Raw genomic sequence first — 22,431 nt, forward strand, 5'->3', positions numbered from 1 at the left:
ATAAAATAAATATGAGGAATTTTTGATTATGTACCTTTTTTTATGTAAATAGTTCAAACTTAGTATATGGTGCTTGGCAATATTCATGAAAGGTGTGCGTCACCTTTGATAATTCTCTTAATCACTTCCCTGCACCTCAGTCTGATCTTTGAGATGAATGACTTTATGTTCTTGTGAATGTCAGCCACACCGTTGCTTTCATCCACAGACACTGATAACACTCCTGGGATATAGGTATGTAGGTTTATAGAGTACATACAGCCTCACTCCCTTGCCTCTCTCTTGCTCTTACTTGCCAGGCAAAATCCCAACAGGCGCTTAACCCATTTCTGTGTCTGTTCTACTACTCGAGCTGAACATGGCTGCAAAGAAAACACACAAGCCTAGTGATCCATGCCTCTCGAAATTCACAACCACAAATACCCGGTGGGACCAGGGTGCTGTGGGGTAATGCTCCATTTCCCTGCTCCGGTCATTCTCCCTGTCTCTCTATTAACTATAGTTCCTTTTGCTCCCTAATCTCTCCCTCCTCCCCTTCCACATTCTTTGCTGATGACCTCCCGTACTCTTTTCTTTATAAAGAAACTATCTACAGAGAAGTACCTGATCATCCCAGCAGAAAACGTTCCATCCTACCCACGTCTGTGCCCATATGCTCTGCCCTCCCTCCTGCTATGCAGGATGAAGCTGTCCACATCCTACGGCCGAGCTCTTTATCTGTGCACTGAATCTCATCACCTCCCTCTCTCTTAGGGACTTTGTCCCAATTCCCCAGAGATCCCCCACTTTTTTTCCTGCAAAAGCTTACTCCTCTGGGGCTCTCCCTAGCCCTCCTGTTTTAAGAATATACCAGTGTTGCTAAGAATGGCCTTGCAGCTTTCACTTGATGGGTCTACTCCTTACCCTGAATGCCCAATTCATTAGCAAGTCCTCTTGAGTTCTACCTGCACAATATATCTTAGGGCCAATATTATATGATTTATATGAGGCACCCGCAACAGCACAATATATCTTAGGGCCAATAGTATATGATTTATATGAGGCACCTGCAACAGGTGAATTCGTAAAGATATCAAGTAGAATAGTGGTTATCCGGGGCTGAAGAGGGGAGGGGGGAGGAACAGGGAGTTAGAGTTTAATGGGGACAGAATTTCAGTGTGGGATGATGAAAACGTTCTGGGGATGGACGGTGGTGATGGCCGCACAACAATGTATATGGACTTAATACCACTGAACTGTATACTTAAAAATGGTTCAAACGGTAACTTTTATGTTATGTATTTTTATATTTAAAAAAAAAGCCCAGTTAAGAAAATACCTATGCTTGTATTTGAATCCGACCACGTCTTACTTCCCCTATCGCTGCCATTCTATTTCAAACCGCTCATGCCCACCTGCATTATTGCAACGGCCTCCCAACACATCTTCCTGCTCGAAAGCTTCCCCCCACCTCAGTCTGGTCTCTGCACACAGCAGCAGAGTGATGTTTTAAACCGGGAAGCAGATCCTGTAATTTGCCGGATCACAATTCTGTTAGAATCAAACCTAGCCCTCTACAAATGTCTTGCTCTTTCTTGAACACCTGGGGCTTTTGTCCCTACTTCCGCTCCCTTCCAGAATGTTCTCCCCACAGTGGGCTCCCTGACTTCATTCAGGTCTCTGCTTCCGTGTCACCTCCTCAAAGAGGCCCTTCCTGACCACCTGCTCTACGCCAGCCTCTCGACGCGCGGGTGCGCATGCGTGCAAACCGCGCACGCAGGTCCAGTCCTATACCTTCCTCTGCTCTCTTTTTCTTAACAGTTCTTTTCACTACCAGACATCATATATTTATTTGTTTCCTTATTTACCTATTACTCTACCCCTCTAGAGTTAAGGTCAATGAATTTCGCAGACCTCAGCCATGACTGGTCTGTAACAGCAGTTCAAGAAATACCTGCATCCTAAAAGGCATACTTGGAGCTGTTGGAGGCTGTGCATGTTAAATGTGAAGTTTAGTAAGTGGCAGATGGAAGAGTGTTCCCAAGCAGGTCACTGCGCATGCCCCAAAGGGTTCTCCTTTAAAAACCAAGTCCTTCAGGGACCAGGGACAATACTTGAGAAGGGGCTGGTGACAGCAGGAATGAGTGGGGCGCGGGGGAGAGACGAGATAATGGAGGCCAGGGTGCAGAGACAAATCAAAGGCACTGGTGCTTGTGATTCATTATCATTCATAATTGGCATTTTGATGAGAAAGGGTTGAAAGGTCTCCCGAACAGGATTCACTTAATATTTAAGGAAAGTATCCTTCAGACGATTATGTCATTTAAGTAAGAAACAGACTTGAAAGGCTACCGTGGTAGGCAGGGCACCCCTAGGTGGTGAGGAGGAATGGCACTTTAGGAAAACGCTGAGCGCAGGCCCAGCACCCCCGGTGTCCTCCGAGGCGGAACGGGTGATGAGCCCTGTTAATTGTGGTGTGGTGTCTCATTTTTGAGAGACCACGCTGGGGCCCAAAATTGAGTTCCACCTTTGTGTTTTAGATTTCTTTAACTTTTGAAGAGGGAACTACAAAAGTAAATGAGGTTTTTAGAATCAGTTTTATTTTTAATGGGAAGAACCACATTACTGCTAATTGTGATACAATGAAAAGAAATAGTGTCCACCCTGGACAGTAGAGTTGCTCTTCCAAGGTACTGATTGGGGATTGATTGCATTAAAGGTTTGTATTCTTACTTCCGCTGTTTCTTGTTATAACCGGGTCAACTTTACCCCTTGTTAGTCCTGTTCTGGAGGCTTCTGTGTTCTCAGTGGGCACTTTGCCGTTAACTAAATTGAGGCCTCAAGGTCCTGCTCTACTTTGGGGAACTCCTTGGGACACTCCTTAAGCTCTGAACACCTTGTTGCCCCTTCCCTGCTTTTTGGGGTGAATGCAGCAAAAAGACAAGGAGACCTAATGACTCACGAGTGGCTCACTTGGAGGGTAATCTTGGTTTGCCTGGGACCGAGGGGACCCAGGGACATGGGACTTTCAATGAAGAGACAGTCTCAGGCACCTGGGACAGGTTGATCACCCTCTCAGGTTAAGCTTAGGGACAGAACCGGTGTAAAAGCTAATTCATGGCATCCTTCACTACAGCTTGTGAGCAAACTGCTGACCCTGACCCTTTTTACTTCCTGTGACCTCAGAGATCGCCTCTGGGTGTCTTTAACCTTTTCTTCCCATTTAATTATTTTTACTCAGTGGGAGCCTACGGGTTTCTGCAAATCCTCAAATAAGTATCTCGAAGCATGTAGGAAAATTATGTTTATAAATTATGATAATTCCAATGACCATGTGGTTCCCCTGCCCCCACCTCGTTCCAACTACTGTCATTTAACCCACTGGGGCTCATCCCTTACCCCAGACCTAATCCTGTTTGTGGGCTTGGAGCAGTTCAAGAGTCTCTACCCTGCCTCTCTGACCTTGTGTCTCAGCTCTGTACCCGGGGCATGCTCCTCCCCTACATTTTTTACCCTAGACCCTTGACTGGGTCCCCACTTGTCAATGTTTTTGTGTGCTGCTACCTACCTTGGAATCTAGCAAGGGTCCACTGTCTCTATGAATGGCATGAGGCCTGTGTAGGGGGTCCCAGCAACTCCAGCATCCCTGACATCCTGACCAGCCTTGGCCCGCTCTCCGACTCCATGCTTCTGGGCTCTGTGCCTCACTGTGGCAAGGTCATTATATGGGCCCCCCACTGCAGGGCCGTCCACACATAGAGCACCTCTGGGAGCTTTACAGGAAGGGTGCCCCTCCAGGCAGATAAATTACAAAAAGATGTTCCCTCTAGGATGACCAGTTAGAAAAAAAGCAACCTGTCCTTGGGCAGCCTGTAAGGCACGGAGCTTGGCAGACAGAGCCTTGGCGGGGTTTTAACCCCCCTGGCACCCCTGAGCCGGGTATATAACTTACACCACCACATACCTAGCTCTTCTCCTCACTACTGACTAACCGGCCCGGCTGCCACCGGCGCCTAGCCCAATGCCAGGCTTTGCTGGGCTGGACAGGTTTCGCCTCATCTGCACCCTGAATCTGACCCTGAATTTGCTCTTTGTCTGTCCTGCTCCCGTCCTGCATCTTTCAGGTCACTCCCATTGAGGTTCTCATTCTTAACCTGATGGTGTATAAAAAGTCAAAATCTAATAGATATCACTCATAACATAACATTTGCCCTTTCTATCCACTATTGTAATACAATTCAATTTTAGTATTACAAAACCTACTACCTATTGGTTATAATGCTTAGTTACATTTGATCTCTGCCGATTTCTGGATAGATTTGCTAGTCTTTTCTATTTTTTTCTTTCCAGAGGTTGTCTAGCTTGGGATGATCCTGTTTTCTCTTTCCAAAGACAGTTGGGGATTCTAGGATAGAAGACAGTTTCCTAATACAACTTGGACTTCAGGCCTAGGCCAAAATGTACTATTCCAGACATCTCTGTGAAAAAGATAAAATAGTAGTAGCTCCTAAAACTTGGGACCACAACAGGTATAAGAAAGAGAAGTTGTGGTCTGATAGGGCGAACATTCCAGTTCTGGGAGGAAGGTGGCTCTGGCAGGCAAAACCCACCCCAGACAGTTACAGAGAAAAGAATAGAGAGCAACCATTTGGACAAGCTGAATCACAGCACACTGAGCTTTTGGAAACTTATCTAGCCAAAGAGAATCTTTTGTTATTTAGAATTGCAGGCTTTGAAAGTTGGATCAATTAGATCCAAGTTGTCCTGATGAGACATACAATTACCCCTAAAGTTTGAGCCTGCCACGAATCCTCCTCAAGGGTTACTTGGTGGAAACAAATTGAAATCACTGTGAGGAGAGATGGTAGATGACTTTCATACCTCTGTTACATTTAAATGCAAGCCACTTAGTGATTTGGGGAGCACTGCTGTTTTCACAGTGTTACCTTTTCATAGTTAATTGTGGGCACAATAAATACAGCATAGAACACATGAATACTTAAGAGGTAATTTCAGTATAACCGCCACAGATATGTATTATGTAGTGTGCATAAACATGCACATATATCTAAATATATATATATTTAAAGACAATGAATAAATACACACATAGAATTAAATATAAAATTAAAGTTTATGATGATGTTTACACAGAGTACTTTTGTTTAGAGAATGCCAGTTGCCTTGAAATTCCTAACCATAGGCAGATCTATGCTAAGATCAAAACATATGTATATATAAAATTTCTGGCCAACAAAAGTAGCTTAACAAATAGAAACAATTTCTCTAGGGTGCCTTTCCTCCTTAGAGTACTGTGTAAAGGATGTAGGAAAAGTCTGGAAAGAAAAGCATATCTGCTTGCATACACCCCAGATGGGGTTGAGTTTCTCGCAAATGACAAATGAGCGCTAGGCCACTAATCACGCAATCCCTCGTCTTACGTGTCCAGTCCTCCTCCCCCAGATGACTTCCTCAGGTTCTAACCACTGGCCCAGCAGACTCATAATGATCTCTGTTTGAAACTTGCTCAAGTTCTTATAATATTGCCACACGGTATACTTGTAGTTACTCACTTTCCACAGGCTTCCTATGAGGCCCGGCAGTGGGAACAGTAGCCTACTTACTTGTGTTTATCTTCTGGAGAGAAATATGCTTTTCCAGTTGTCTCCTCAGCTTCACTTCGGCTCCATATTTCCCGGTGGTCCCATTGTCGGCCAGAATGAAGTGGGAATGCATGCTGTTGAGAACAGTGAGCTTGCTCATGGGATTGGACATGGTCTGATATGGCCGGACAACCTGCAGGATTTCAAAAGGAAGAGGCGGAAGTCAGAAGAAAAAGAGCAAAATACGAAAAGGAGAACCAGCCAGAGAGGAAACAGAGAGAAGGATAAATCAATTCTCCGGTACAGTGAAAACAGAGTTTACATCCTCCTCCTAATAGCACTGTGGGTAGCAAGTTTTATGGTCAATGTTCCCCAGTCACAGCAAGATTATACTTAAAGAGTAATGTGTTCATTTATATGCTGAGTTGATACAGAAGCTAGAGTTTGTGCTCTCATCATACTCAAAAACTGACATGTGAAGGATTGTGTCATTGTGAGGTCGATCTTTCATTTGCTGATGAACCACAATTAATTTTAATGTTTACTCATTTTGTTTTCTCTTTCTCTTCTCCACGATGTCCATACTCCAATGGGCACAGCAGAGCAATCACGGTTCTGGAGTAGGGTTGGGGAGGGGGTGGGGGCCAGGGTGATCTTTTCAGTCAAGCCCATTCAGTCATCTGAAGGTCTGTTAATGCAAAAATCAACACTGTTCTTATTAGACACCTTATTTAAGTGGAAATGTTGAATGTCAAACACGTGTCTCATGAGATGAGCGTGAATCAAAATGTTCATCTGTCTTTGTTGTTGCATTATTTTAATTTCGTGGTGAATTATACTACCCCAAACAGAGTAAGTCTTTCAGATTTTTGATATCAAAAGAAAAGCAAAACCTATTGTGAGTTTGAGTTGCTAGCTCTAGTTGCTTTATAGACATTATCTGTATTCCTTGCAACAATCCTTGCAAGGTTGGTGCTCTCATGCTTATCTCATAGATGGAGAAACAGAACTGAAGGTAAAATAGGTTTTTCAAGAGTTTCTTACACACAAAATCAGAATTAACACCCAGGTCTGATTCCAAAATCTTTGCATGTCCCCCTCCCCACACTGCTTAGACACGATGGAAACAAGATGTTTTGGAAATCTACTCCTAAAATATTTAGGAAGAGACTTCACTCACGACTATGAAAAGGAATATTCAACAAGCTCACTGTTACAAGGTCCAGTACAGTTATCCCTGTATTGAATCATCAGAATTGACAGGACAGAAATAAATGCTACTGGGTTTTTATTTCTGTGCCTTTGTGCGGTGTGTACGTTCATTATGGAGTTGAGATGCTCTCGTTCATGTTCAGTATGTAATAACTCACCATGAAAAGCTGTAGTAAGATTGAGTAGTTTGTTAAAGAAATTACAAAGTGATTTAGTAAGGGCAGTCTTTAATAGTACAGACCTCATAAAAGTAATTTTTTAGATCTTGATTCCAATTTCAAAATCCATTTCTATGTGCCTGGCACACAGAATCTACTCAATACATAGTGAATGAGTGAACAGGAAAACTTGAGACAGGCATGCTTTTGTTCAAAATTGGGAAAAAAAAAAAAAAGAGCCCTCTTTTTTCTGAATTGCTTGGGAGTTGACCTAATCTAAATTTAAAATGTATAATTTTGAGCTTTTGAAATATCCTTCATTCCTTTTAATGTATGTCTTATTTGTTAATGTAGCATTAATATAACATTAATTCATAGCCTCATCTTAGTTGACTCTTAGTGATAAAGGAAGCTCATAACTTTTTGATTATTGTTTCCAGTAATGGATGGGATTTTTTCCAGTAATGGAGCAGTATTCAATTACTCCTTTGTCTGGATGAGTGCATGAGAGTCCCCCAAAATACAGAGACAGTGGTTTGCTAACTCCATCCTGAGTTCTTTATCACTGGATGAGTGGGTCGCTTGTGGTTGAAATTCCCATTTTGTTGTTACTCATTTTTGATCATAAAACATTCATTCTATAGCAGAGTGCAAGTTAATAAATATTAATGCTTTGTTGAAAGAGGCTTAGCAGAAGGACTTTCTCCTATCCTTAAAGTGCCTCGGCATTGTGCTTTTGGACAAAAGAAAATACTTTAGTTACTCTTCTCTATTTTCTGAGTAGGTCCCCAAGGCTCCATGCCAAGGAGGAGGAAGACCCAAAATATTTCTTTAAGAGGCAGGGACAGTGGATTTTCTAGAAGTTAAATGATGCATGACAGTGAATCCCAGACACTTGTTCTAGCTCAGACATAAGAACACATTTTCTAATTCCTGGGAACCTAATTAAAGACCATCAGTGAACTTGAAATTTTCAAATGAATAAGGTAGTGAAAATAATTCTGGGCCAACTGACATACTTACCACAATCTGAGAATAACAGAATATCATTAAATCATCTAACTATATTCTATATGTTTCCTCCACCACAGGATTCTAAGGACAGTGGGGCATCAGTCTTCTGAGTTTTGATCTTTTCTTGTGAAACATGGCACACCAGCTCTTTGGAAATACTGTTCCTTTGAATCAGTCATGGCAAGAGGGTCAAGTTTACAGTATCACTCATGAATTTTAATTTCTTCATCTTACTGCTCCCCATTTCATCTGATCTTATATGAAGGTAAGTTAAAGGTGGTCATGTTTGGCAGAGATTTTGTCTGCTGCATAATAGGGGATATACATCTGAAAAGTAAGTAAAATGCCCTAATTTATTTTCCTGTCTTCACTGGAGGAAGATCTGCTGAATCCTTGAGAATCCTGAACATATGAGTCATGGAAATCTGTCTGAATCCCATTAGTTCTGTCAGTGGCTGTGTAAATCTGAGGCCCACATTTTTAATCTGTAAAAGGGATATGAGAACACCACTTAGCTCATGGCGGTTAGATGAGATTATAGATGCAAAGTACCTGGCACTTTGCCTGGTTCCTGGCAGGCAATCTATACATGTGAATTCCTTCTCAAGTTTGGCTTTATTTTACCAACTATAAACTGATTTTACCATTGCAAACTAGTGACCAAAATGACAAGATGACAGACTTATCACGGACTTTTGTTTTCCACAAGAGATTTGAATCAATCAGTTTAAGTAAAGAAAAAAAATTAGCAATCAGTTGGCAAAACACACAACGTGTTTTTACTCGTACATCACCTCCTCTCAGGCCATTTAAGAGGGCGATGCTCCAGAATTATTGGTGGATTAACTGCAAAGTTGGAAAGACCTTCCCAAATGCTTCAGGAGGAATGCGTGTTGGTCTAACTTGCCTACAAAATCCACTTAATATTCTTCATAACAAACATACCAGCAGTCTATTCTTATTTGAGTTATAATTTGCATATCTACAAAAGACTTGCTGATCTTCCTGTTAATGCTTCTCAAATAGGAAAAAAAAAAAACAATGCCTTTGTGTCACATGAATACAAATGAATTCTTCCCTCTGACAAAATTTTAGAGGTAATGTATCTGCTTGCATTATTAAGAGCTCATAAAAAAGGGCTTTTTTTGGAAACGTGTGTGCATGCGCGTGTGCGTGTGTGTGCACGTGAGTGCATAGCCACACAACTGTGACATGTTCAGGACATGTAGGCATGTTAGACAGCTCTAGCATGTTCCTCAGCCACTGTTTTTTGAGAGAATCAAGCCCTAATGCCCATACATAATGGATCACCTCTCCTAAGAATATAGGATGGTCCAGGTTATGTACCATCTTTGAAGGAATTAAGAAGAGAGTCGCTCAAATAATTTTCCGTGTTCATATTTCAGATGTGGAATCTGGGTTGATGAAGGTTGAATAGCATCTGAGAGGCCTACATATCATGTGACCTTTCATGATTGGTAAAAACGGAATTATATGTACCTAGAAGGGAAATTTGCTTAGAAACGGATTTTAGATACCTTGTACTCTTCGGGTATCATGGGCCAGCATACTTCTAAGTAATGACATTTTGCCCCTTTCTTGTCCCTCAAGGGGAGACGGGAGAATTCTGCACTCTTTAATACATCTACACCACTTTATACTGGCTGATTGGTAAAATTCTGGTTCCAAGGCCTCTGTATATCTTGACTCTGAAACAAAGAGGCAATGAAGTAGAAGCTGCTTAAGAAATTAATGAAGGTGGGGGCGCCTGGGTGGCTCTGTCGGGTAAGAGCTGACGCTTGGTTTCAGCTCAGGTCGTGATCTCAGGGTTGTGGGATCGAGCCCCAAGTCGGGCTCTGCAATCAGTGGGGAGTCTGCTTCTCTCCCTCTCCCTCTGCCCCGCCCCCCACACTTTCTCTCTCTCTCTCTAAAATAAATAAATAAAAATCTTAAAAAAAAAGAGAGAGATTAATGAAGGTGAAGGCCCTTGATGTACTTGTTGGGTCATTATCGTTGCCAGGAGGGGACTGATCTAGAGACACCATGGAAAATCTGAACATTCTTTATGTGCTGGTGTTGGTGTGCTGCCTTTTTTCCCTATGGGTGGGCTTAAGTGGATCATTTGGGAGCTGATCTATGATACCTGCTTGAGTTTTCCTAGCTATTTTCATGCATGTTCTGGTCTCACTCAGGAGTACTTAGTGGGCAGTCAGGAGATTGGGGGGGTGGTTCTAGTTCCTCCAGCTACTAATTTGTGACCGTGGGCAAGTCTTTCAACTCATTCCTTCCTTCCTCTATTCACACATAAGAAGTCAATCAGAGAAATACATGTATCATATGACCTCACTGATATGGGAATTCTTAATCTCAGGAAACAAACTGAGGGTTGCTGGAGTGGGGGGTGGGGTGGGAGGGATGGGGTGACTGGGTGATAGACACTGGGGAGGGTATGTGCTCTGGTAAGCGCTGTGAATTGTGCAAGACTGTTGAATCTCAGATCTGTACCTCTGAAACAAATAATGCAATATATGTTAAGAAAAAAAAAAAAGAAGAAGAAGAAGAAGGTAGCAGGAGGGGAAGAATGAAGGGGGGAAATTGGAGGGGGAGACGAACCATGAGAGACGATGGACTCTGAAAAACAAACTGAGGGTTCTAGAGGGGAGGTGGGTGGGAAGATGGGTTAGCCTGGTGATCGGTATTAAAGAGGGCACATATTGCATGGAGCACTGGGTGTTATACGCAAACAATGAATCATGGAACGCTACATCAAAAACTAATGATGTAATGTATGGTGATTAACATAACATAATAAAAAAAAGAATGTCTTGAGGAAATGTATGTGATGAGTATTGTGCTGGCTTGAGGAGACATAATCTTGCATCTAGGTAGTCTTTCACTAAATGTTCAAGTTACACAGATTGAAAGAAACTTCTTGGACGGTAGTTTCTCCTCTATAAAGTAGAGGACTTGACTGTAGTTTCTGAGGGCTTTCTACTTCTAAGATTGAGTCAGGACAGCCTGTGTTGAAAAGTACATTTGCTTCTTCCAAGTTAGTGCAGAAAAAGGCCACAAAGGTGGTTCACTCCTGTCCTGGGGTCTCTTCCCTTTTCTAGTGCTTTCTACAAGGCAAGGGCAGTTGGCTCATCTGCAACTCCTTTCCTGAACAGAACTGAATTGAGCTAAATTGGGTTTTTGAGTCATCAATCATAGGCCTTTGGCAATCCCTGAACTTAGGACCCGGTGAGGTGTATATCAGTATGCCCCTGGCAAGTAGCAGGCTAGGGGAACACCAACTCATTCTTTCCCTCCTAATAGCACCATGGTTTTAATTTAGGCAGGAGGAAGATGAGGATTTATTGATCACTTAGTATATGCCAGGCACTATGATAAACACTTCCCCATGGATTAATCCGTTCCAAGCTTATTTTATAGGCAAAACTATCGATGCTCAGAGAAGTGAAGTCTTTTGGTCAAACATGTCCCACAAACACTCTTTCCTTTCAATCTACAGAGCACGTAGGTCTTAAACTCCTTTACAGGCTGGGAGACATTTAGAGGGAAGACGAGCTGAGCACTAAAATCCCTGTGAGAGCTGATCAGATTATTTCCAGATGAGTCATCTAGAACTGTAGAGTATGCGGAGGTCAGGACAGGCAGAAGCAGGAGGCAAGATGGGGTTTGTACTTTGGAGAAAGAGACACAAAAAGGATAGGCAAGGTTCTCTTAGGATCAGGTGTGCATTTCTGGGAGAGATGAGGGGGTATTGCTGAGACGTGGGCAGCACCCTCTGTGTCTGAGAACAAGGAACATGGGGACTGAGAGGAGGAGATGAAAACCGAACAGAGAAAGGCACCATGTGTCCTCACAACCTTAGTGAGGCCTGTACCAGCAGGGAGACTGGACAGGTTATTTCCCATTCGGCCAGCTCAGCTGCACATCTAGGTATAAAGCAGGGTCATATGAAACCCAGATGCTGCCTCTGAGCCCAGCAATCCAAACAAGAAGCCAGCAAACCCCAGCATCCATCCCAAAGAGTGCCCGGGTACCTCAGCTGCAAAATCCACGCTAAAATCCACCGGTGAACAATTATGTCTTTCTGCAGCATTCTGAAAACGTGTCCCGCAACTCATGGGCTGGCAGAAGGTTACACTGTCCTCATTTCAGGCTCACCTCCCTTTGCCCCATTCTGAGGGAATCCATGGACTGTCCAGGTTAAGGACCTACTTACACTGGAAAAAGGCCCTTAAGTTCTACAAGGGGTCACTTGCTTTAGAAATCACCATGTATCAGTGGGGTGGTTTTAAAATACGTTAGAAAATTCTTCAAAAATCTTCCCTTCCAGTCTGCAGTCTTCAGTGACTCACTTCTAAGAAAGAGAATAAAACAGAATGATGGTGTGTTGACTTGCAAAACTAGGTCATAAAAGGGTTCCTTTTAGCTCTCTTGGATCACTTACTCTGGGGGAAGCCAGCTGCCATAATAAAGCAGCCTTCTGGAGAGGTCCACATGGGGAGGAACTCCTACCAAGAGCCATATGAATGAGTCATCTTGGAAGAAGGTACCATATCTCCATTTGATCCTTTAGATGATGCAGCCCCAACTGATATCTTGACTGTGACCTTAAGAGAGACCCACGCCAGAGCCACACAGATAAGCTGCTGATAAATTTCTGACCCACAGAAACTGTGACACAGTGTTGTGTCAAGCCATTAAGTTTTAGGGTAATTTGTTACACAGCAGTAGATAACACAATAGTGTATTATTGCTATCTTGAGACTTCAAAATGTATTCTCTCCCCTCTATTCTGGATTCACTAGTGCATCGTGATTCTGTGACTTCTAATGCCTCCCTGCATCCTCCCTGGGCTCCAGTCAGCTCTGGTTCCTGTTCTCCCCTGGGGCTATCGCCATCCTCCACTCTCTCACTGCCCATGTCTGACCCCTCACACCATCCTCCTCATTGGGCAGATGGCCTGACTCCCACACCTACACACCTGGCAGTCGGGTGACCCGAAGCAGGTTGTTCTCTGTGTCTCAGCGTCTCCCTATGTCAGTGGAGATTAATAATAATAACCACCTCATCAGAGGTACTGTAAATATATAAATGAGATATAAAACACATGGCACAATGCACATATGAACTCAGATAAATGATCGCTGCTATGACTACGGAGAAGTCGTATTGCATCATAGGTAAGGATGTGGTCTTGGGAGCTGGATGGTGTAGGCTGAAATCCCAGCTAAGTGACTTATTAGTCATGTAACACTGGGCAACTCACTTAATCTTTCTGTGTTTAGTTTTACCATCAGAGACGCGGAAGAATGGCAGTGAGACTAAAAACAACTGAAGACACGGAAGGACGGCAATGAGACTAAACAACTTCTGAATGCCATTATGAGAATTAAGTGAGCATCTATGATGTGTGCTGAAACGTATTAAGCTCAACAAAAGTGTTGCTATTTTGATTATTGTTGTTGTTGTTATTTATTATTATTATTTCAGTGATAAATGATAAAACCTCCAGGCTGAAACTTCAATATCGTGCCCCCAACCCTTTGCAATACATACTCTTTCCTCTTCTCCTTCAGTTATAAGGATACAGATGGTTCCTCTCTCCTTTAGCTCTGGACCCCATCACCTCAGGGCCACTCTAGGACTTATTTCATCGATTCTATTCTCACTATCCCTATTTTCTCCCCTATCATCAACACAGAAACAAACTCAAGTCCCTTCCTTCTTGGAGAAAAAGTCCTCAAATTACAGCTCCCTTCAGCTACTCACTTCTTGTCACAGCCAAACTTCTAAAAGGTTGGTTTCTCCTGGCCATCTCTACTTTTTCACTTCTCCCTCTTTAACCCATTGAGTTGTGACCTGCCCCTTCATCATTCTTCTGAGATCGTTCTGACTAGTGATGCCAATGATATCTGTTTTGATAAATAGAACAAACACTTGCAAGGGGTGCCTGGGTGGCTCAGTCATTAAGTGTCTGCTTTCGGCTCAGGTCATGGTCCCAGGATCCTGGGATCGAGCCCCGCATGGGGCTCCCTGCTCCACGGGAAGCCTGCTTCTCCCTCTCCCACTCCCCGTGCTTGTGTTCCCTCTCTCGCTATGTCCCTCTCTGTCAAATAAATAAAATCTTTTTAAAAAAAAGAACGAACACTTCCAAGTCCTCATCCTCCTCAGTCTCTCAGGTGTACCGGGCATTGCCCTTCACTCCATCCTTCTGAAGCACACTGTTGCCTTGGCTTCCACAACACTCTCTGGTTTTGTTTCTACCTCTTGGCCCTTTTTTGTCTTCTTTGCAGGCTGTTTTTCCTCTGCTCAACCATTAAATGTTGGATACCATCAGGATCCAGGTGTAGGCCTTCCTTTTCCTCACTCCACACATACTCCCCTGGCGAGCCCATCCACCACAATGACTTTAATTGTCATCTATAGGCAGATGTCACCCGAGTCTGACTATATGGCCAGATCTGGCTCCTGAGACTCCACCTCATAAACTTACTGTCCTGCTGGACATTTTCACATAGATCTCTCAAAGCAACTTTGAACTCAACATGTCCAAATCCAAACTCAACACTAGCTTCATTGAAACTGCATTCCCTATGTCACTAATGCAGCCCAGGATTGGAATGTGGTCCAGGGTTAGCTAGAGTTGGCTCCTATATGACTGTAACAGACTTGGGTGAGTCCCCTTGTCTCTGAACTTCTCCTCTCACATCCTCTGGAAACATCTTATACAACCTAGTCATGGAAGTCCAATAAAGTCCATGCAAGAACAATTACCGGGAAGTTTTCTGAGCTTACAATATGAGGTCATACTTGGCTTGCTTTAGAAATAAGTGACAAATACACTGAGTTGATAACTACATGAGAATTATGAATCAGGTGCATTATTAAACTTGATTTTTCTTGGCTTGAAATATAAAGATGGCATCAAAAGAATACTTTCCAATTAAATATAAGAACTCTTAAAGGTTATAAAATTCTGAGAATAAATCTACGGTTTAGGGGAAAATAGAAGATATCATTGAATGTCATGATAATTTAATAACCACATAAGATGATGTGCTGGAAATCTTCCCAAATACAATTTTCATCCTCAAGTGAAAATGAAAAGTGACTTCTAATGCCTCCCTGCATCCTGCATTATGATCATGCCTGGGTTTTTAATTTGGCATGTGTTTTGTTAGTCTAGATTTGGGAAATGACAAATTATAAAGGTTTTAGGAACTGCTCAATTACCTAAAACAATTCTGGTCAGACTGTTTTCCAAAGTAGGGAAATCTAAGGCTACAATGCGTCATGTAAAAATTGAATTCAATGGAAGTTCTTTCCTGACTTTACAATGGGGATACTTTCATCATCTATCCAGATCAAGATTCTCTAGGGACAAAGAAAAGGGTTCTGGTCATTCTCATAGCCTATTTTTTAGTTCAGTTTACAGGCATGGGATATTTGCCAGTATCTCAACTAACAATAAAAACATCATTAAATATTTTCTTCTATATTACTTGGCAATCTACTAGTTAAGTGTATGAGCCTTGAAGATAGTGGATCTTGGTTTTAGCCCTTATTTAGTTTCCTTACATAATAATACCTCATAAGGCTAATATATACAATCTCAGAGAGCTTCCTCAAATAGGAGCTCAATAATTACAATTACTATCATTATGATTATGCTCATACAAGTTGTATAAAGATAGAGCATGTGTTTTTATAGTTCACTTAGAGATGAAGGAACAAACTCTTACAGAGTTTTAGGTCACAGGTAAGTACCTCATGTTCATGCAAAGTATTATATTAGTGGTTGACAAGAAACAAAGAAAACAATTGAATCTATTTCTGAGGAACTTTTACCTAAACTGGGGAAGAGGATGGTTGTAGGAGAATTATAATCAGAGATATGACATTATGGGTGAAGTTAGTCATGGAAGACATCTTAGTGGAAGTGAGCCTTGAGCTCAGTTTGACTGAAGAGTAGATTATGGGTTGTAAGAAAAGAATAGGGCAGTAGGAATCATACGGATAAATTACAGAGGAGTAGTAAAACTTGACAGTTGAACAATATTCATTTTTCACATGTAATGGCAGAACAAAAATTATTACCATCTCAGTATTCATAACATTATTTCTCACCAAATTCTGCTGTTTTGATCTATTAACTGGAGGTTTGATTGAATAAAGTAGAAGATATTTAAATTTAAAGAATCAAGCCTAGTTCATTACCCAGTTGGGTGGATCATGCGTCTCTCAAAGGGGTTACAGAAAAGTCTGTTCTCATTTCATTCTTCTTTATCCCCATATCCAACATGTAGAAGCTTCACCATCCACCTCCCACCTTGAGTTGCTACATAAGAAAATAGTTTTGTATTTAGATGGTTGATTAAAAAATGCCTTCATTATAGTTACTAAAGTATGATCAAGCTTGGGGGCATGTGTGGAGATGAAATTGTGGTAAAGTTGTGAACTAGGTAAGATGTATCATTGCATTTTTTTTCTGTAACGTTAATTTTCCGCATAGCCTGAATCTCGTCATGCCCAATCTGTCTTCATCGATGCTTCCTGAGCACCTGCTACACGTGAAGCTCTAAGTTGAACTCTGAGAAGCCAAAGATACATGCCCTGTATCTTTAAAGTCTCACCTAAAGTCTAGCTAAGAGATAAGAGCTGAAGGGAGGTAGGTGCTTCAGAATATCTAGAAGCAGACCCAAGGGAAAGTTAGTTTTTCTTTTTTATGTGTAGGACTAGTCTTTGCCTTTACAGTGCCCTTCCAAAGGGACAATCAATGCTAGGATGAACAGTAACTGCTGTGTCTACCACTTCTACCAATAAAGTAACTATAGAACTGAATTGAATGTTCAGCTTCTGAAAGTGCTCATCTCAGAGTCATCCCCACAGAAATAAGAGGATCTTTATATTCTATCAGTTTGGAAAAAATCTACTGTAATATAATATTAGGCATAAGAAATGGAGGCTTTCTTTTATCCTTATATTTTTATTTCAAGTAAGTGTCTTAGATTTCCCTTGACATTTATTTTGTGCCGCTTCGACCTTATTCTGGAATACAGACATAGACCAGACCAAAAATACAACTTTTTTTTTTTAAATGAATGCATTTTGATAGAACTCTGAAGTGGTAAAAATTTTTAATAATACGTTAGTTTTTTTTTCCTCTGCTACCTGATGTCTGATGCTCTAAGGTTTATTTTCTTGATGTTTATTACATGTAAGTTTGGTTATATAAAATGGAAGGAAAAGGACAGAAGGCGCTAAATTAGGCTATGAAAGTTCTTATAACTACCTAAGAAGTTTATCAGATAACACTTCTACTTCAATGATTTTTAGGGGGACTTTCAAATGGGATCACTAATATTGTATTCAAATACTTCTTTTTGTGACAACTTAGCACCATATTCCTTTTTAATTATAACATTAGAATAGTAAACACATAATAAAAATTTCCCTCAAACTATGTCATATACCTTGTACACCAAAAGCAGCACTTTGGTCCAAGTAATTTACAACGTGAAAAACAAATTCTGTTGCTGTACAAGGGCCTGAGAAACCCTATGCATATCCCAACTCCCCAGTTTGACGGGGCGGGGGATGAGGGGCGGGCTGTACTAGAGTGGTTGAAATTCAATAGATTTCGGTCAAAGATTTATTAAGAAAGTAAAATACAACTGTTTTTCCTGTGCTCTTTACAATTTGTCAATGTCAATCCTTTTTTCGATGGTCTCTCTGCAGGTTCACTTGGATCTTTGTGGGCCACGGGTTACCTCTAAGAGCCCCCTGTTGAGCAGGGAGAATGAATGTGCACATTTTACTGAACATGAGTGCCTCCTTTTGCCCTCTGCGTGGGGAACGAGACTATTTTTTTTATTGGGAAGTCAGACAATGCGACTAAGTCGCACTGCAATAGGCCTATGTAAGTTCCTATTGACATAAAACTGGGAACAAATGTGGGTAGAAAGAAAATAAGAGTAAAAAGGAGAAGCGCAAGAGGAGGTGAAATCAGAGGAAAGGAGCTCAAACTGGAGGAAGATGAATCAGGGGTTATTCTTCCAACTCAGCAAGGCAAGTAAACGTAACGTAAGTACTGTCTTTCTGCACTCACGTAGAATTTAGAAGACACACAAAATGACACAAAAAGGCAGTAGGTCAGCATTCTTGGCAAATGTTTAGGCATTGAGGTAATTATTTGGTTACTCTATCTTGAATAAAGAAATCTTCAGCTTCCATTTATTCATAGTTCATCTGAATAAGAAAGTTCCAAAGTGGTTTTCCCCCCACCAAAAAAAAACTGACTAGGGCACCTGAGAGGCTCAGTTGGTCAAGCGACTGCCTTCGGCTCGGGTCATGATCCTGGAGTCCCGGGATCGAGTCCCGCATCGGGCTCCCTGCTCAGCAGGGTGTCTGCTTCTCCCTCTGACCCTCCCCCCTCTCATGCTCTCTCTATCTCATTCTCTCTCTCAAATAAATAAATAAAGTCCTTAAAAAAAACCTGAATAAATGTAACTTAGGTTTACAATAGAGATCCTGAAGCAATGAACATTTTAAAATGACTTCTGAATCATCACAACATTTTTAAATAATTAAGTCGTTTATTAATAAAGTGCACTTGTAGTTCACCATCAACTTCAAAGCCAGCTTGGAATCTGAGGCAAGCATTAACCCAAATATATTTCATTAGAGACTAGTTCCAGATACTCTAAAAAAATTAGCAATGCTTGTTTTTCCAGCCAGTTCTATGTATCACTTTGGAAATTGCTGCTTGAGATAATCAATGATGTAAATCAGTGATATAAAACAGCCAGTAGATTTTAGTTAAGAGACTGTTACACTGATAAAATTAATATCTCTTATTTTCTTAATTTCTCTTAATTTCTTACTCCATGTTTTCTAGATAAATTAGTGTTTCTACAGGTAATTGTGTAGCATTGATAAGGACGCTTCTTATCCACTTAAAGGTCCTGAAGGATTTAAAGAGTGTTTTATTGCATTTCATGATGTTTGATTTTTTTATTCAAAGTATTTTTGCATTGTATTAAAAACTGCAGAGACTGTGTTGTTTTATTAAAATAAGATGGTTTCACTGTATTGCTGCACAATAGAAGAAGTTAAGACCAGTTAATTCTCCAGCTCTTTGAATTTTTGGCTCAGAGAGACCTCATGGAACTTGGAAAAACTACTGAGCACATTTGTTATACCCTACGGCAGGCCTTGATTGGGAAGGGAAGAGTATATCGACCTTATGTAGAGGTGCAATGATCAATAATTAATTATTAAAATTACCAGGGGAAAAAAGCAGTGAATAAAGTATGACCATTATATATAGTTTAACTACAATTCCTATCAATTGGAATTTTGAGAAGTGTTATATAGGGGAAAAAGTCTGGTGGTTAGTAGGAGAGAAAACCCTCTAAAGGAGGTTGGGGATAACCTGTCTGTGGTAAACAAAACAAAACAGAACAAAACAAAACAAAAACAAGACTCTAGAAGAAGGAAGATGATGACTCAGAAAAAATAAAATAAGTTCTCTCTGGCAAAAACTGACTGATCAATCAGTGTGTGGCTCTGGACCTGAGAGAAGGAAAGAGAGGTCGGCACCTTGTTGAGTTTGTTACCTGGGGTTAATTAATCTCAACAGAACTGTGCCAACAGCACTTGTAAGATTTGATGGGCGAGGAAAGACCACTGCTTGATTCAAACCAAGAGGGTAGTTAGTATGTCTTACTTAGGATTTTTTCTGATCATAAGAATTGATGGAGTTTATATAGGTAGATTTTGGGAAATACATGGTCTTCGAATAAACTATTCCTCAGATGAATTTCATTTTGGGAGGTGGGGACCAAAAGAGTACTATAATATGTATATTTTGAATTCTAATTTTATTTTACTCTTTTGATAGCACCTTTAGGAGAAGTCACAGACAGGCGCAGTTTCTAGGACTTACATCTCTTCCAATCAGATCCTCTTGGTTTTCCACAATTCCCCAGGGGGCGATGCCTATGGTACATATCTTCCCTCGAGACTTGGATGCATGGTCCTTTAAGGCATCTCCAACATGGCGAATAACACCTAGGAGAAAAAGAAGTATTACCCTTTCTTTTAAAGCAATTACTCTCCATTGTTCTAAAGGAAATTGTGATAAATGTGTCTCGCAAGATTAAATGCACTGAATATAAAATTTTGACACAGTTCTACACAAATGTTCAGAAGAGAACATAAATCTGTGGCTCTAATGTCAGATACATTTGCGGGACTTGTATATGAACTCTAGCAATGCACTTCTTTTTTCTTTTCTTTTTTTTTTTTTTAAGATTTTATTTATTCATTTGACAGAGAGAGAGAGATAGTGAGAGCAGGACCACAAGCAGGGGGAGTGGGAGAGGGAGAAGCAGGCTTCCCACGGAGCAGGGAGCCCGATGCGGGGCTCGATCCCAGGACCCTGGGATCATGACCTGAGGCGAAGGCAGATGCCCAACAACTGAGCCACCCAGGTGCCCCTCTAGCAATGCATTTCTCATTCGACTTTAAGTTCTTTTTTTCCTAAGGAAAAAAAAATTCAAAAGCATCCAATGTTTTAAAAAACAAAACAAAATAAATACAATTCTTTAAACTTAGGGAATCTTCTTCTTCTACTATAAGCATAATGATTTTAGTATGGCTAAGAACCAATACCATGAGTATATCCTATAAAAAGCACCATATAGAATATTATACGAAATCTACACCAGAGTTTGTGTATGAGTTAGGGTCATTCAAATAGAGTAGTTACTTAGATCATATTTTGTTAAACTTGATTTCATCTTCCTATTTATTGACACATAATGTGGAGACCCTACTTGTAAAGAAAGCCTTGGCATATTCTATGGAAAATTTATGTTGAAAATGTATAAATACAGCTTTTTAGCTTCATTATTCTAATTTGTTTTCCTCGTCTGTCATAATGACCTTCCCCATCACCGTGGCCTTCCTCACCACTTAAAAGTGAAAAAACTCATTTACAAGATGGTAGGGAATCTATCTCTTATATTTTAATAAAGACAAATGGCATTTAAAGAAGATGCAACTTCTAATCCAGTAACCCCCCCCCCGAAGTGATCATTTTTATAGACGCAAAATATATTCTCTAAGAAAAGCTGTGTCCACTTATTACAATTCCACCCATTTCTCAAGGAAAAATTCACACCTAGTGCCATCTCCTATAGGAAAGCTGAGTTGGATTTGATTTTTTCCTCCCTTTGAGCAGGATTGCAGTTTGCGTATCTTGAATCGCTCAGTATGTTATGTAACATATTCTTCTGTGAGTCACAATCACACGTGAGGGTAAAACTCCTTGTGGGGCAGGTTGGGGGGCCGGCGTCTTACTTCACCTTTGCGTGTCTGAGGTGCTAGCAGAGTCAGGGCCCCAACACCGCACGGAACTAAGCACACAAAATGCACCAGGCAATTTAATCATGGGGGAGGACACACATGGGTGAATCATGCCATTCTGAAATATTCATAAGATCAAACAGAAAGACCCTCCTTTAAAAAAAAAAATCAAATAAAAGAGTGTAAATAGCACTAATCCACACTGAGCCATGCTGGCGGTGTTGATTAGAATATCAATTTCACTTGGGAGCTTTTCTAGGGGTCTTCTAAGATAAAGTAATGGTAAAAAAAAAAAAAAAAAAGCAAATACAAGAGTTAAGCTGGGAATATCAGTGTTCATCACCCCCCCATTTATATGCAAAACTCCTTTCAGGGCCCATTAGGGACAAGTTTAACTTCATGGTATGCCCTCCATCATCCACAATCCTACCTTTACCTCTTACCTAAATCTGAGACGCCACCATTAGAACCTCACTTTGGGTATTGGATTGAATGCTAGCCTGGGGCGAGGCAGAGATGAACTCTTTGGTTTACAGTATTCATGCTGTTACTTCTTCCTTTGATACTGGGTGCATTTCATAAAAGAAGAAAGGTAATAAAGAACGTTCCGAGTTCCCAGAAACAGAAGATTGTTAAGAGTTTCTTTTGAACCTTTAGAAACCTTCGAGGGGGTCTGTAGATGAGGTGCAGGGGAGGCCAGGAAAACACAAGACCAAATAATCACGCGTGAATGAGGTCGCTACACTGAATGCAAGCTGGAGCCTAAAGCCTGAACAGCCACTGAAAGATAATAGCTCTGTAGATATTTGATTATTACCAAATAAACAGTAAAGAGCTGACTGAGCAGGTCATTCTAAGATCATGTCAGTTTACAGACTGAGTTAGGAATCCACCGAACAATGATGAGCATGCGCAGTCTGCAGCGTTCACTGCTGAAATGCGCTTATGGAGTCGCATGCTGGATGTTCACAAATTCTAGGTATTGGGGAGAATTCTGAGTGCAGGTCTTGCTCAAGTATTACCCAAACTGCACACAAATGAATAAACAATCTTGAGATAACATCTTATTTAAAATTAGTTGG

The 22,431-nt window shown here is 41.1% G+C and overlaps 1 protein-coding gene across 12 annotated transcripts in view; it reads right to left on the minus strand.

Annotated features, from left to right (window-relative positions):
- TRPM3 (transient receptor potential cation channel subfamily M member 3) overlaps window positions 1–22,431 on the minus strand; it is an 827,080-nt gene that overhangs the window by 213,741 nt on the left and 590,908 nt on the right. For all 12 annotated transcript variants that reach the window (XM_021694438.1, XM_021694434.1, XM_021694433.1 and 9 more), the window contains exons 5-6: window positions 19,926–20,050; window positions 5,604–5,775 (exon numbers count right to left, since the gene is read on the minus strand). In XM_021694438.1, the coding sequence (XP_021550113.1) occupies window positions 5,604–5,775; window positions 19,926–20,050 (297 nt within the window). The remainder of the gene's footprint in view (window positions 1–5,603; window positions 5,776–19,925; window positions 20,051–22,431) is intronic.

This window comes from Neomonachus schauinslandi, chromosome 13 (assembly GCF_002201575.2).
Source record: "Neomonachus schauinslandi chromosome 13, ASM220157v2, whole genome shotgun sequence".
Lineage (NCBI taxonomy): Eukaryota > Metazoa > Chordata > Mammalia > Carnivora > Phocidae > Neomonachus > Neomonachus schauinslandi.